We start from the raw sequence: 15694 nt of genomic DNA on the forward strand, positions 1-15694 counted from the left end.
CACTGAATGATTACTCTTCCAAGTAATTAGAAAGCTTCTATAAAATTAGTATTTCTGTGTGATTTCTGTATTATATGTTACTTCCATGTTTCTGTCTGAGAAAGTGGTTTTGTATAGAAGAGGCATTGGTTTTAGATTTTGAAAGAGAAGCTAATTCAATAAGCATTATACCTAAGAGCATTTTCACTGCTGTTTTTGCTGTTTTCTAAACCTTGCTGGCCAGAGTGTGTTCTGTGGGCTGGCAGCCCGGGGATCCCCTGGGAGTGTGTTCAACAATCAAGGTTCCAGGCTTGTCCCAGACGCCTGAGTCCCCATCCACATTGGAACAGGGGGCTTGGAGATTGGTTTAATATGGAAGTTTGACCAGTACCCAAACAAGGATTAGCTGGTAATAAAAGTGAATAGAGAAGGGTCTCGTGGAAAGGAGCACTGTGTTTAAGGAAAAAAAAAATGAATTGATGATTAAAAAAAAACACTTATATGTGCCCTACCCATACAGATCACAATTGGAAGAATTCTAACTAAGATACTTGTATAAGCCTTGGAAAATTGTGGCCTCTGAAAAACATTTTTAAACATGTGACTTAGGAAGAGAATTTAATTTAGAAAGGTTAAAGTTGATCGTCAAAAACCCTGGATAGGAAAAAATGGCCCTTTCATGTTGTCATGCATTTACCTTTTACTTTTTGGGGTCCTTTGTCCTGTCTATTATTTACAGCCTTGCATTTTAATTCAAAAGACATTTTAAAATATGCCACTGAATTCTAATTCATCACACCTAAACACTTTTTAGGAATTTAAAATGTAAACAAATCACTAAATTCCATCTGGAGGACTGTGGTTTTCTAAGACAAAAGTAATGTTTTCCTTCTCACAGAGGACACCCAGGTCTTTTCTCTGTGACCCCCATACATCTGGAATGACTTGTTTGGACTTTCAGTTTTTGTGTGATGTGGGAGCACTGCCAGAAGAACAGCTTTACTGTACTTCATCCTTGTGGTTATTTATCGGTGCCCATGGAGGAGAAAGACAGAGCCGGTGTCTAATGTTGATGATGTCTGAACCTCAGGCTCTGTCATGCTGCTGATGGGTGTGGTGTCGTGCCAGACACTTTGCCCCCTTTTCTTTTCCCTGCTTAGCCTCTAGGGAGATTGAGTGAAGAGTGGTAAGCCTGGTGCTAGGCGCACACCACCTGCTGACCTCCGTATATACAGGCTGCTACAAGCTACGTGACTTGCTGATGCAGTAGAGTTGCTACAGTTGCGATGTATACTTTGCAAAGCTCCTAAAAGAAATTCCTCATCAATTGCATCTTCTAATGGTTGTTGCTCCTAGGCCAGAGAGCCAGCAGTGGAAGTTTCTGAATTTTGCTGAGATGTACAACATAATTTGCATAAATAATAATTAAAATCTTTTTCTTTTATTTGAATTTTAGGGACCTGTTGCGATGCGAGTGGCAAAATTAGCAATTAATCAAGGGATGGAGGTAAGTTCCTTAATGCTTGAGTTTATTGTTAGAGTAGAGAATGGGGATTTAATTTAATGATCCATATTTGGACCTGTGCATTATTTCTTAATGGTCTAAAATGTAGCTGCTTCAGTGCTACTGAAAGCTGCTCAGGTTCTTTGTAACCACATCACTTATTTCATTCTGCTTAAGCTGTTAATTCAGTGTCATGTCACAGAATTTGGTAATTTCACCGATGCCCTACAGCTTAATGACATGCTTGTTACTTTTGCCATTGAGTTAATAGATTTTCTGGCTAGTATTTCATAGGAAAATCAAAAGGAAAAGGCCTTGTGTGTCTTCTCAGTACCAGTATTGTATTATAAAAATGCATTTTGGGGAGAACTTCCTGGCTCTCTACCTTTAACATCTCCATGTGCTTTCTGCAGGAGATACACATAAAATCTGGCAAGTCTGTAGGGTGTCCTGGGGTTCCTCTGGGGAGGTGGCTCAGGGGCAGGTAGGTAGGGCAGGGAAGCGATGCAGGCACCACTGACCCAGCTGTAATTACAGTATGTACATTCTGGTTAAATGATGGGAGTTTTGAAGAAAGGTACTTATTACTTGCAGACCCAGAACTCACTGTATTGTCCTGGGCTTCATAACAGTGAAAAAATTGAATTTGTTAGCAAAAAATGCAGTTTTAAACATTAACAAAGGTTTTGATTAGTTTTCAGAAATTCTTATGTGATAGTAACAATACTTAGTAGCAAATACCTTATATGACCCTTACTGTGTGCCAGCCCCTCCCCGCCCCCCCCCCACACCTCGTTTTATTGTATTTCACTTTATTGTGCCTCATGGATATTTTGTTTTAATCAACAAAATATCCAGACAAGACCCCCCCACCAGCAAAAAGATGGTGGTTAGTATTTTTTAGCAATAAGGTATTTTTTAGTTAAGATATGTGCATGTTATTTTAGACATAATCCTGTTGCACACTTAATAAACTACAGCATAGTGTAAACATAACTTTTTTTTAAAGAGGGCTCAGCTCACAGTGGCCCATGCGGGAATCGAACCGGCAACCTTGGTGCTACCAGCACCATGCTCTAACCAACTGAGCTAACGGTCACCCCCAACATAACTTTTACATGCACTGGGAAACTGAAAAATTCGTGTGACTTTATTGTGACATTTGCTTTATTGTGGCTGTCTGGAACCAACCCACAATATCTCCGAGGTCTGACTGTGTATCTTAAGTACTTTATAAAGTCTTTACCTAGATTAACTGATTGAATCCTGACAGTACCCCAAACTGGTAGGTACTACAGTTAGCCCCTTGTTCAGATGTGCCTCTCCGAGGCACAGAGAGGTTATAATTCCCCCAAGGTTACACAGCTCTCACATGGTGAAGTCAGGCTTTGAACCCTGGCAGCCACGTTCCAGAGTCTCGCTTTGGTCCTCTGACTTGCTGCATTATACAACAGGATTCAGTTATTTGGAATAAGATTATTAAACTTGAATTTGTATTGCGTATACCATATTTTAAAAAGTAATTCCTGCTGAAATGAATTCTGTTTTTGTCCTCAGGTCGATTTAGTAACAGGGTTAGCCATAGAAGAAGCTTGTTACGCTCAGGTAAGTAATACAATCACATGCAATGAGGATATCCCTTACAAAATATGTTTACCTTCTGTTTAAGTCAAATGAAATATGTATCACTGAGCAAGACTGTACTCATACCCATTCCAAATTCATATAAATTGGCTGAAATTAGTTGTTTTTGCTATTTGACTGTTACCGGCTCTTATGACTAATTCCGTTCTACATACCTTGTTTCCCCAAAAGTAAGACCAGGTCTTATATTAATTTTTGCTCAAAAAAATGCATTTGGGCTTGTGTGCGGGATGTTCTCCTGAAAAATCATGCTAGGGCTTATTTTCTGGTGAGGTCTTATTGTCGGGGAAACACGGTACTAATGACTCTTGTCTACATAATTTAGAAAACTCTTAGTATAATTAAATAGTACCATTCATGCTGTGCCTATTTCTCTGGCTCATGTTGTATTTTGTGGGTGTGACTTGAACCCTCGCTGCAGTGTAGAGTGCTCAGAGGAGGGAGCAGTGTTCTTGTTGGGACATCCGTGTTGGAGACTCATTGGCGCTTCCTGACATTCTCAGCCCTCCCTCCTGCCCACTGAAAGTTTGTTCATTTGATTATACAGCTTTCTTTTTTGTACATAAATTAGTAGGGCTTTCTATAGAGGCACAGTCCCCCTCTCCCCTCCCCCTTCCGTTCCCCTCTTCCCTTCCTTCTATTTTTCTGAAAGGTGTAACTTTGTTTTAGGGCATGTAAAATAGGAGAAGAATTTTGTTCCACCTTTCCCGAGAGTGGAAACTGCATCAGCTCCTATTTAAACATTGTCATGAATTAAGAACGACAGCTAGAGTGTTACTCTGCCTGGTCTGTAGGTAAATGTCCCCACCTGCCATTGATGAGCACATGCCCTCGATGAAGTAAATTATAAACCTCTTACGAATAAGCAGCCCCAGGGACTGAAGAAAAAGTTTGAAAGCATATTTAGCCATAAATCACGCCTTATCAAACGTAAAAGAACAGAAATCATATGTTGTATTCTGTCAGACCACAGTGGAATTAAACTAGAAAAAAGTAACAGATAGGTGGAAAATCCCTTAATGGTGGGATTTAATCTTTTTAATGAAGGTAAAGCAACTCACTTCTAGATAACACATGTATCAAAGAAAAATTCTCAAGAAGATTTAAAAACCATTTTTTAACTAAATAAAAATTAAAATGAAACATCAAAATTTGTGGGAATACATCAAAAGCAATCTTAGAATTTATAGCATTGAATGCATATATTACAAAAGAAAGATCTAAATCAATTAAAAGTTTCTGCTTTATTATTAAGAGCAAGTTAAATCCAAAGTAAACAAAAGAAAGCAAATAATAAACTTTAGAGCAGAAATCAATGTAATTGAAAATAGAAAAACAGTAGAAAAAAAATCAAAACAAAAAGTTAGTTCTTTGTAAAGGTCTATAATACTGACAAACTTCTAGCCAGGCTAACCAAGGAAAAAGAAGATAAAAATTATCAATATCAGAAATGCAAGAAAGACTATCACTAACTGATCCCATGGACATTGAAAGGATAATAAAGGAATTCTGTGAAGAACTCTTTGCCCACAAAACCTAGATAAAATCGACCAATTCTTTGAAAGACACAATATACCAAAATTCACACAAGGAGAAATAGGTAATTGAATAGTCCTGTTTGTTAAAGAAATTAAAGTAAATCAATGATTAGTAAACTTCCAAAATAAGCACCAGGCCCAGGTGGTTCATTGGTGCATTCTACCAAATATTTAAGGAAGGAATTATACCAATTCTTTACAATCTTTTCCAGAAAATAGAAGCAGAAGGAACACTTTCTAAAACTCATTCTATGAGGCCAGTATTGCCCTGATACCAAAACCAAAGAACGTAACAAAAAGGAAAACTACAGACCATTATCTCTTATGAAGAGAGATATAAAAATGCTCAACAAAGTATTAGTGAATCAAATCCAACAATGTATGAAAAGAATTATGTGCCACAGCCAAATGGGATTTTCCCCCCCAGATACACAAGGCTGGTTCAACACTGGTGTAATCTGTCATCACATCAATAGGTTACGATGGAAAAATCATACAATTATATCAACAGATGCAGAGAAAGCATTTGGCAAAATCTAACCCCCATTTGTGATTAAAAATTCTTAGCAAACTATGATTAGAGGGGAACTTCCTCAACTTGATAAGAACTTCTACAAAAAACCTACAGGTAATGTCATACTTAATGATCAGGAACAAGGCAAGAATGTCCTCTCTCATCACTCCTGTCTACTAGAAGTTCTAGCTAGTATAAGACAAAAAGAAATAAAAGGTGTACAGATTGGGAAGGAAGAACTAAAACTATTAATAGAAAATCCCAAAGAATCAACAACAAAACACTCATAAGCAATTACAGCAAGATTGCATTATACAAGGTTAATATGTAAAAGTTGGTTGCTTCCCTATATACCAGTAGTGAAGAATTGGATTTTTTTATTGAAAGCACAGTATCATTTACATTAGCACAAAAAATAAAATAAAATACTTAACGTATAAATCTAACAAAATGTGTACAAGAGCTATAGGAGGAAAACTACAAAACTGGTGAAAGAAATCAAGATCTAAATAAATGGAAAGGTGTCCCATGTTTATGGATAGTAACACTCAATATTATTAATTCTTCCAAACTTCATATATAGATTCAATGCAAGCCCAGTAAAAATCCCAATAAGTTACTTTATTTACATAGACAGACCATTTCTAAAGTTTATATGGAAAATCCAAAGACCCAGGTTAGCCAACAAGATTGAAGAACAAAGTTGGAGGACTGACACTGCCCACCTTCAAGACTAACTATAAAGCTACAATAATCAAGACTGGTATTGACAAAAGAACAGACAAATACATCAATGGAACAGAATAGGAAGCCCGGAATATAGTCAACTGATCTTTGACAAATGAACAAAGGCAATTCAATGAGAAAAGATAGTCTTAAAAACAAATAGTACTAAAACATTTGGACATACAACTACAAAAAATTAATCTAGACACAGACCTTCTATCCTTCACAAAAATTAGAATGAGTCATAGACCTAAATGTGTAAGATGAACTGTAAAACTTCTGGACGATAAAAAATCTAGGTGACTTTAGGTTTGGCAATGACTTTTGAGATATACTAACAGAAGTATAATCTATGAAAGAAAAATAGTGATGTTTGATTTTATTAAAATGAACTACTTCCTTGCAAAAGACACTGTGATGAGAATAAAAAGACAAGCCACAGACTGGGGAAAAATCTTTGCAAAACACTTATCTGTTGAAGGACTTGTATCCAAAACATAGAGAACTTTTAAAACTCAACAATAAGAAAATAACCAATAAAAAGTGGGTGAAAAATCTGAACAGACACCTCATTAAATTAGATATACAGAGGGCAAATAAGCTTAAGAAAAGATGCTCCACATCATATGTTAATTAAGAAATGCAAATAAAAACCAGATATCATAATTTGGCCATTTCATACAAAGCTAAACAGTCTTACCACATGATCCAGCAACCTTGCTCTTATGTATTTACCCAAATTAGCTGAAGACTTATGAAGTGTGATCAAATAATGTGAATGTTTAAATTTAAAAAATGTGTTACAGTAAAAGACACATTGCCATTCATTCCCCTCAAAATACTCCCCCTCACTTCAAACACACTTATTCCATCATTTTTGCCATTTTCTGAAGCAGTTCTGGAAGTCCACTTTCGTGAGTGTCTTTAGTTGCACTGTCGTGGCTGCCTTGATGTCCTGAATCATTTTGACTTTGGGGAAGAGCCAGAAGTCACACAGTGATTAAGGTGGATGAGGATACACTGTAATGTTTTTATTTGACAGAAATTGCTGTACCAGAAGTGATGTGTGACACAGAGTGTTGTCACAATGGAGGATGATTTAGGCACACTTTAAAACATGCTTTCTCTCAACCGTAGCTCACACCTGACTGATTGCACCAAACAAGTTGAAATTTGTCACACACTGTTACTAAGGTTCATTGTACCTCTTCTCATATTGAAGATCCCTGCCTTTCCTTTGGATGGCATGTGGCAGCAGCATTCACCGTATTTTATAATCATAATGGAAAGGCTCCGTGTCACACATCAATTCTGGTATGGCAATTTCTGTCAAATAAAAAAGTACAGTGTGTCTTTATTCATCGTATCTGGCACCATGCCACTCTGGCTCTTCCCCAAAGTCAAACTGACCTTGAAAGGTAAACGTTTTGAATCGATTCAGGACATCGAGGCAACCACGACAGCACAACTAAAGACACTCAGGAAAGAGGACTTCCAGAACTGCTTCAGAAAGTGGCAAGAATGATGGGATAAGTGTTTTCGAAGCAAGAGGCGTATTTTGAGGGGGATTAATGGCAATGTGTCTTTCACTGTAATAAATTTTGTTTTTAATTTAAACTTCACCATAGTGTTTGATCATACCTCGTATGTCCACACAAAAGCCTGCACACCAGAGTTTGTAGCAGCTTTATTCATAATTGCCAAACTCAGAAGCAGCCCAGATATCCTTTAGTAGGTGACTGGATAAATTGTGATACATCTGTACAATGGCGTATTATTCCAGGATAAAGGGAAATGAATTATCCTGCCACAAATAAACAGGAAGGGACCTTAAATGCGTATTGCTAAGTGAAGAATTTCCATCTAAAAATGCTATGTACTATATGACATTCTGGAAGAGACAACAGGCAGGGATGAATAGGGATGTTTAGGGCTGTGCAACTATTCTGTATGACACTAATGATGGGTACATGACATTATACATTTGTGAAAATCCATGAAATACACAACACAGTGGAACCCTAATATAAAATATGGACTTTAGTTAATAATAATATATCAATATTTGTTCATTTGTAACAAATGTACCACTCTCATGCAAGATGTTAATATTAGAGGAATTGGTGGAGGTCTTGTGGGTGTCTGTGGGAATTCTGAACTTTTGCTCAATTTTTTTGTAAACCTAAAATTATCTAAAAAGATAAAGCCTATTAATTTTTTAAAGTATATTCAAAATGGGGGGAAAAGCATATTTGGAGTTAGAATGATAAATTTGGTGATAGGATTGTTCAGATGACTAGATTTAAAAATTTTAGATTAGTTTTCTTAGATAAAGCTTGTTAAACTTTTACAGTTTTTTTTTACTTTTTGGTACAGATAACATAATGTTTTGTTTCTCTTAGACTATTCCAACGAAAGACAGACTTGAAGGTCTTCTGGCTTTCAAGGAGAAAAGATCCCCTCGCTATAAAGGAGAATAGAAGAAACAGAAATGTTTAAATTGCCAGTGTAATAAACGTACTTCTGGAAGTATCTTTCAGATCCACGTCTGCCTCAGCACCTGGAATCCCAACGACCAAAGTGAAGAGCGCGTTAGCTGTACGCTGAATTAAGCAGCTATGTGTCCTTTGTTCCAATGTGTATCATGTATTTATTCAGATTTATAAAGCTAGTAGTGTATACTGTCAAAACACAGATTCGAAATTAGATAGACATTTTAAAATATTTCCTGCATATGAGGCTTTTTGTTCTTAATTTTTTAATGTGAATAATTTATATATTGCACAACCTAGAAAATAATGTTGATTGTATGTCTATTGTTCTGCAATACGAAAATAAAATTATTTCTATATACCAAAAATGTGAAATTATACCAAATAAAGTTTCTAAGGGATTATACACACATGCACGTGCAGGTACATCTCAAACAACAAAGAATTGACAGATACTCTGAGTGAAATCTACCAAATATAAATAAAATTAGTGAAAAGAAAACTTGGGAATTTTTCTCTTACCTATTTTTGAATTGAATAAAGCATAGCATGTAGGATTTTTGAAGAAACTGCCTTCCCATGCTGGTTTTCTCTATCAAGTGACCCCTTTATATAGTCTTAGAATACAGTGTGGACACTAGAGAACTAATCCAATCAGAGACTGGGGCAGAGGCCTTGGAGGCCGCCACCTGGAGACCCTGCCCGTGGTACTGCTCCGTCCTGGCCCTCTGGCCTAACCCAGAAAGAAAACGGTCTTCAGGGTTGGCCCATGGACATGGCTTGGGGTCAGGGACTAAGAGTGACATGCAGCCTGTCCTCTGTTCCTCTGCCCCCCACCTGCTACTGGCACCTGATTTCAGTAAGGAATGGCGGTGACCACAACCACCCTTTCTCCCATGTCTGGCCAGGCAAAGCAGCCAGACCTGGGAGCGACCCCAGGCAGGTCAGAGTTGACAGAGCCTTGCCTGGGGCAAGGGGCAGGTAGCAACTGTTCCCGGAATAGTGACCTCTAGAATTGAGTGCAAAGGGAGAACATTACAGCTTTCTAAACGAATTTCAGTGCCTTTATTTTTATTAATTTTTATTCTGGTTTATTCCTTCTGACTATCTTGGGCTGAGACCAGCAGTGCTGGATAATCCACTTTTCTGGGCCCTATGCCACATGATTTGTGGGCTCGGAGCGCCCGGTGACCCCTGAACACTGCAGCTATGCTTCCTTATGGGGGAGTCAGGTTCCACTGGGGGCTGCCCAGTCCCTGCACTCCCACTCGGCACCAGTTCTTGCACGTGGAAAGCATGTAGACTTCACATTTTTAAAATCACTGAAACTTATTTTTTAATTTGGGAAAGTGAACTCTCAAAACCTTGAAAGAGGCAAGCATGCACTTGCCATCAGCTGAAGTTCCACCCCCCACCCTCACCCTGCCAACGGGCTGTCCTCACTGTATTCATGCTCCACGAGTGCAGGTGTCGCCATCCCTGCTGACACTGCAGATCTGTGACGATTGCTCAGCTGATGACATCATGAAAGGCGTTATTAAAACTCACATTCAGCTCTGCTGATTTTATCAGGTGGTGTGTACACTTGACTGAGAAACTTGAACCACTCATTTCGTGCAGGATAATTTGCAAACAACGTGTTGATCCTTGTCATAGTCCTTCAAAGGTGTCAGGACCGTTTTGTTGTCTGTGACATGTTTATACCACTTCCATTTTAACTGAGTAGGAGGTAAGTATGATAATGAGGAAAAGATAGGAAGCCTATGCTCAGTGACTTGTCTCCTACCTTGGCGTCATAGTCTGATGCTGACTGAGTGCCATTGAATTTCCTAACATGTTCTGATTAAGTTGGGAAGTGCATTAGAAAGCAGACATCATTCTTCAAATGTTACAGACACAATAGCAAGAGAAGAGCATCTGCATAGACGTTTGCCTTTCACTTTGCTTTCTCCTCTGCAGAGGTCTTGCTGGGGGGTCTGGTTCCAGTGGCTGGTGCTTGGATGGAAGTCCTGTCCCTCCTTGGGGAGAAGGCATGGAGAGGGTGCCTGCATGGGGTGGCCGGTGAGCAGCAACTTTTGTTTTCCTCCTGCCCACACTGTTTGCATATCCTTACACCAAAACCATAAAACCACGTCAAGCTGACGCAAACTGGAAATGTCAGTGGATATGTCCATATGTTCAGATGAAGTCAAAGAAAACTGAGAGGAGGGTGATGAACCCAGTGATTCAGGGGCAAAACATTGCTCGTTATCTCAGAGCATGAGACCAACTGGTCCTGAAGTAATTTAGTGCTGGTTAATTTATCACATCTTTGAGAGAAAAAAAGAGGTCTCCAACTTACAGATATTCTGAGATAAGAGAAGAGTTACATACATGGCAAAAATAAGACTCAGATTTCCTGTGACTCATTTCTGTGATTTAAACGACCATTTCAAATTTGTGTTGTTTTCAGTAAGACGGTCTGGTTTTCCTGTCAATCAAGTCCTTTTTTCTTTTCTAGCTGTCAAAAAATTGGCTTATCACAAAGTGTTAGTTTTCTGACAGTGCTTAGAAGAGTGCTTTGTGTGGACTGGAGTAGTCGGTGTCATTTCATGGGTTTCATACTTACAGAAAACACATTTTGCCTACAGACTCATAGCTGGTTGGCCATGGACGCTTTTCCTTGCTGGACCTTAGTTCCCTTTCCTGTGATAGGCCCTACATGGCTCTGATTTGGGCTCAAAATTCCTGGCAGGCAGATGTTTTTAATATTTAATCATGCTGTTCTTATTTGTCTCCCCATCTAGTTAAATAGTAACTGATGTGAATGTCAGCATTTTCTGGGCTTTATCAAAACAGCAATAGAAATTATTTTTCTTAAAGAATAAGTATACATGTGTTATAAAAGGGAAAAAAGCATCTTAAAGTTACTTGGTAATATTTTGGTAAAACGAGAACACTTTTCTGCAGTGATGAAACAGGCTACAGACTGGGGGCTGGGGGGACTGAACCCTCTGCTAAAAATATCTGCAGGTCTCAGCCCTAAAAACCCACTGTTTCAAATGCCTTCCTTTGGATTTCACAGTCCTTTTCCTTGGGAACCTCCCCAAATTCAACTGTCCCTTAGAGGGGTAGCTCCTGATCTTCAGACAGTGCGGTATGCAGTGTTTGCTTTTCAGGCTAATTTTCAGGGCATCCTGAGAGAGCTGGGTGCCGAGGACAGAGCAAGGTGCACAGCTCTGGGCTGGTCAGAGTCAGCCCTGGGACAGGTGACGGACAGGCTCACGCAGAGGCCCTTATAGGTGGAGAGGAGGAAGTTCCCTGGGGCAGCAAAGTGAGCTCGGTCACCAGCTTGTGGATCCCTTTGTGTAGTACAGAAAACAGCTTTATACGGTGTGTTTTGATTGAAGGAGACACTTGGACAAGATCATTGAGGCTACTAATGTAAGATAAGAGAATGGGGGCTGGCATTGTTGACATGATAACGACTACCATTTATGAAGCCTGAGATGCCTACAGGTGTTTCCATGCTCCAGTGTATTTTCTCTTGCAGCATCCCCAAGGAGAGGCACTGATTATTCTGGAAGCAGAACCTGATTGCCGGTGGGGGATAGTCAGGAGGTGAACCCAGGGCCGTGACTTGTCATCACTGTTCAGCGTGACAACAGCCCAGTAACACAACCCCAGGCTACGGACCCATGTGTGTCAACCTCTGCCTGAGGGGTTCAGCAGTTTGCTCGTGACTTAGAAGCTAACCGTGTGTATCAAATGGTCTGATGAGAGGGGCAGGCAGTGTGAGGGTTACAGCTGCGCCCGCTCAGTACCTCCTCTAATGGGTGCTTCACCTGCACGTCCACATCCAGCGCTCAGAAGCTGAGGAAATGGGTTTGTCGGCTGACCGTTTAAAAGGGGAGATGAGCAGGCTCGGTGGCGGCGTTCGGTGTGCGGAGCCGCACGCCGGAGCGCGCGTCGGAGGACTCAGCTCGGTAGCCGTGCCTGCACAGAGGAGGCGGGTGTGGGTCAGGAGCCCCTCATCCTTCTTTTGGGGGAGTGTGCCCGGCACCCTGTACGGCGCTGGTCAGACTCAGCAGTGTGTTCAGTTCCCAGAGTCACACTCGGGGGTTAAGCTTCACCGGAAAGCGCGCAGGAGCGTCTTGGTCAAGTTGCAGCTCTTCTGAAAGCAGCGCGACATCGCGGGCCAAGCGCTCAGCCCGCACGTCTGTCTCCTCGCCTGTAAAGGACCCAGCCGTTCATAATCACCGTAATCACCGCAAGGACCGGGCAGATCGTCCGGGCAGAGGCTTTATGGTAATGGCAGTCGTCTTCTGTGCAGGGATGTGTGGGGACGGCAGAGACGTGCGGGCGGGGACGTGGGCCTCGGAGCACGTGCAGCGCAGGGGCCTGTGGGGAGCCGGCCTTCCGCGGACGGCAGTGTGGCGCGGGGCCCCGGGGGGAAGGGGAGGGCACGTCCCCGCGGGAGGAGGGCGCGGGGCCCCGGGGGGGGGGGGAGGGCACGTCCCCGCGGGAGGAGGGCGCGGGACCCCGGAGGGGGGAGGGCGCGGGACCCCGGGGGGGGGGAGGGCGCGGGACCCCGGGGGGGGGGAGGGCACGGCCCCGCCGCCCGCCCGCGCTGCTGCCTCGTGTTTGTCCGGACGCACGGGGCGGGCCGTGGCGGCGGGGGCGGCGGGGCAGAGCCCGGACTCGGCGGACGGCGGCGCTCCAGCGGGACGGGGCGGAGGTCACGGAGGTCACGTGCGTCCCCGGTCGCCGCGCTCCGTGCGCTGCGTGCGCTGGGCCGGCGTCCACCTAAGGAGGGTCTGCGCCGCGGGGCCTTGGGGACACCAGGGTAAGCAGCGCTTCTAACACTGAAGGAAGACGGTCGGGCCTGAGGGCCGTGTGTGCGGGGCCGTTCTGGGGGCGCGGGGGCACTGCCCCAGCGGAGCAGCGCGTATTCTCATCTCCCCGGGGCCTCCCGGGCCGAGCACGTGCTGGAGGAGCCGCCCGGGAGGCAGGGCCGCCCGCGCCGCGCGGCCGGGCTCGGTCCCCAGGCGGCTCCAGCCCCGAGCCCACTTCCCAGAGCGGCCCTGCACGCGTAGGACACGAGTAGTAAAGTCGCCACGGCGTCAGCCTGCAGCTGGGGCCACTCCTCCAGCTTGCGCGTCACAGGGAAAGGCTCAGAAGAATTTGAAAGTGGGGCAAATGCACTGTCTTGACCTTTTTGAAAATAGTCTGAGTCACTTTCACTTTCAGCCTCTGCACCACGTTGAATGAAACCTTTGTGTAGTTTACAGAAAGTGAGCAGTTTGGCAGGCAGCAGAAGGTCATGCTGCTCGTAGCCTCTCCTGCATTGACTAACATTTATTGTGAGTGGTCTGTGAACGCTTCTCTGAAACACACTTCTTATGAAGCCTAGAATTTTCTCATGGGTGGCCAAAAATTGAGCACTTTAAAAATACAGGTGTTAAAAATGTATGACATGCCATAAAATACAGGAAATGACAGCCCACATCTGACTTGGTGGAAAGAAATTCTAATTCTTAGAAGGGTGTGATTGCTGTATTTATTCTCATTACCTCTCAGCAGCTCTACTGGACTCTTCCAGAACACAAGAGAAGCCTGCACATAACATCAAAAGGCACTTTCTGTACCTCTGGTCCTTGTGGGACTGGATGTGTGACATGATTGTCAAGCCATTCTTCCACAAGGACTAACAAGGTATCCCGCCCTTCCACTGTGCTGGTACCTGGGAGTGCAAGTATGGGGCACGATCTCTCGGATACTACGTGCGGAATAAAAATTGTCTGTGTAGATATGAAAGCGTATGTTGAATTTTCTGAAAAACTCGATAGCCCTGACATTTTAAGTTGTACCCAATTACTCCCAGGGATAGACTAGTCTTAGTAAGTGAACGTGAGGAGAGGTGTCGTGGTTAAGAGAACCAGGAAGAGGAGCCAGGTCCTGGGCTGGGCCAAGCCCTCCCTCTCTTGCTCTGTGACTTTCAGCAGAGGCGGAATGGAGGCTACGTCTGTAAGAAAACCTGATCTTGACTTTTCATCAAACCGGAGAACAGATTCCCAAAGTGCTCGCAACTGGAAAAGGTATCTCCAAGATGCATTTTTGGGTTCCATTCCATTGCTTCTGAACTCTGGTTTTGGAGCCCTGGAGTCAGTATTGAGGAAAAAGCCACCTTGGTGATTTTTTAAAAAAGAGATACAATTCACATACCATAAAAGTTACCCTTTCAAGTGTACAATTCAGGGCTTTTAGTATATTCTCAGAGTTCTGCTACCATGACCACTGTCTAATTTCAAAATATTTTCATCACCCCAGAAAGAAGCTCTGCACTTATGTTCTCAGCTCTGACAACGACTAGTCTACTTCCTCTCACTGGATTTGCCTACTTTGGAAATTTCATATAAATAGAATCGTATAATACATAGCCTTTATGACTGGCTTTTTTCACTTAGCATAATGTTTTCAATCCATGGCATAGCATGTATCAGTACTTCTTCCCTTTTTATGGTTAACAATATCCCATTGTATGTACACACCACATTCTGTTTATCCATTCATCAATGGGTTGTTTTCACTTTTGGGCTATTATAAAATAATGCTGCTATGAACATGTGTGTGCAAGTATTTGTGTGGATACATGTTATCATTTCTCTTGCGTATATGCGAGGTGTGATCACAAACTACGGTGAAGGCTGCTGCCAGGTGCCATCCAACAGAAAGGAGGGGATATGGGACATGGCACATTGAACCTTAGTAACAGTGTGTGACTAGTTTCAACTTATTGGGTGCTGTCAGTCGGGTGTGAGCTATGGGTGAGAGAAGGTGTGTTTTATAGTGTGCTGTAAATCATCCTCCATCATGACAATGCTCTGTGTCCCACATCACTTCTGGTACGTGGAAAATTCTTTCAAATAAAAACATTATGGTGTGTCCTCATCCACATTATTCATCGGATCTGGCACCATGCGACTTCTGGCTCTTCCCCAAAGTCAAAATGACCTTGAAAGGTAAACATTTTGAATCGATTCAGGACATGGAGGCAGCCACGACAGCACAACTAAAGACACTCAGGAAAGAGGCCTTCCAGAGCTGCTTCAGAAAGTGGCAAGGACGATGGGATGAGTGTGTTCGAAGGAAGGTGGAGTATTTTGAAGGGAATTAATGGCAATGTGTCTTTTACTGTAATAAATTTATTTAATGTAAATATTCAGTGTAGTTTTTCATCACACCTCATACCTAGAAGTGGAATTACTGTATCCTACGACAACTTTATATTTAACTTTTTGAGGAATTGAAATTGTCT

At 42.3% G+C, this 15694-nt stretch overlaps 1 protein-coding gene and 1 long non-coding RNA gene across 6 annotated transcripts in view; both read left to right on the plus strand.

The window, feature by feature from the left end:
• AUH (AU RNA binding methylglutaconyl-CoA hydratase) overlaps positions 1-8960 on the plus strand; it is a 154177-nt gene extending 145217 nt beyond the window's left edge. For all 5 annotated transcript variants that reach the window (XM_081065307.1, XM_081065308.1, XM_081065306.1 and 2 more), the window contains 3 exons: positions 1436-1486; positions 3041-3088; positions 8308-8960. In XM_081065307.1, the coding sequence (XP_080921433.1) occupies positions 1436-1486; positions 3041-3088; positions 8308-8385 (177 nt within the window). In that variant the 3' untranslated portion in view covers positions 8386-8960. The remainder of the gene's footprint in view (positions 1-1435; positions 1487-3040; positions 3089-8307) is intronic.
• Positions 8961-12527: 3567 nt separating this feature from the next.
• Positions 12528-15592, plus strand: LOC308504484. The gene is made up of 4 exons (XR_013994365.1): positions 12528-12684; positions 13957-14091; positions 14379-14474; positions 14707-15592. It is a non-coding gene; the product is annotated as an uncharacterized lncRNA (long non-coding RNA).
• Positions 15593-15694: the final 102 nt, after the last annotated feature.

This window comes from Rhinolophus hipposideros, assembly GCF_964194185.1.
Source record: "Rhinolophus hipposideros genome assembly, chromosome: 11".
In the NCBI taxonomy this organism is placed as follows: domain Eukaryota; kingdom Metazoa; phylum Chordata; class Mammalia; order Chiroptera; family Rhinolophidae; genus Rhinolophus; species Rhinolophus hipposideros.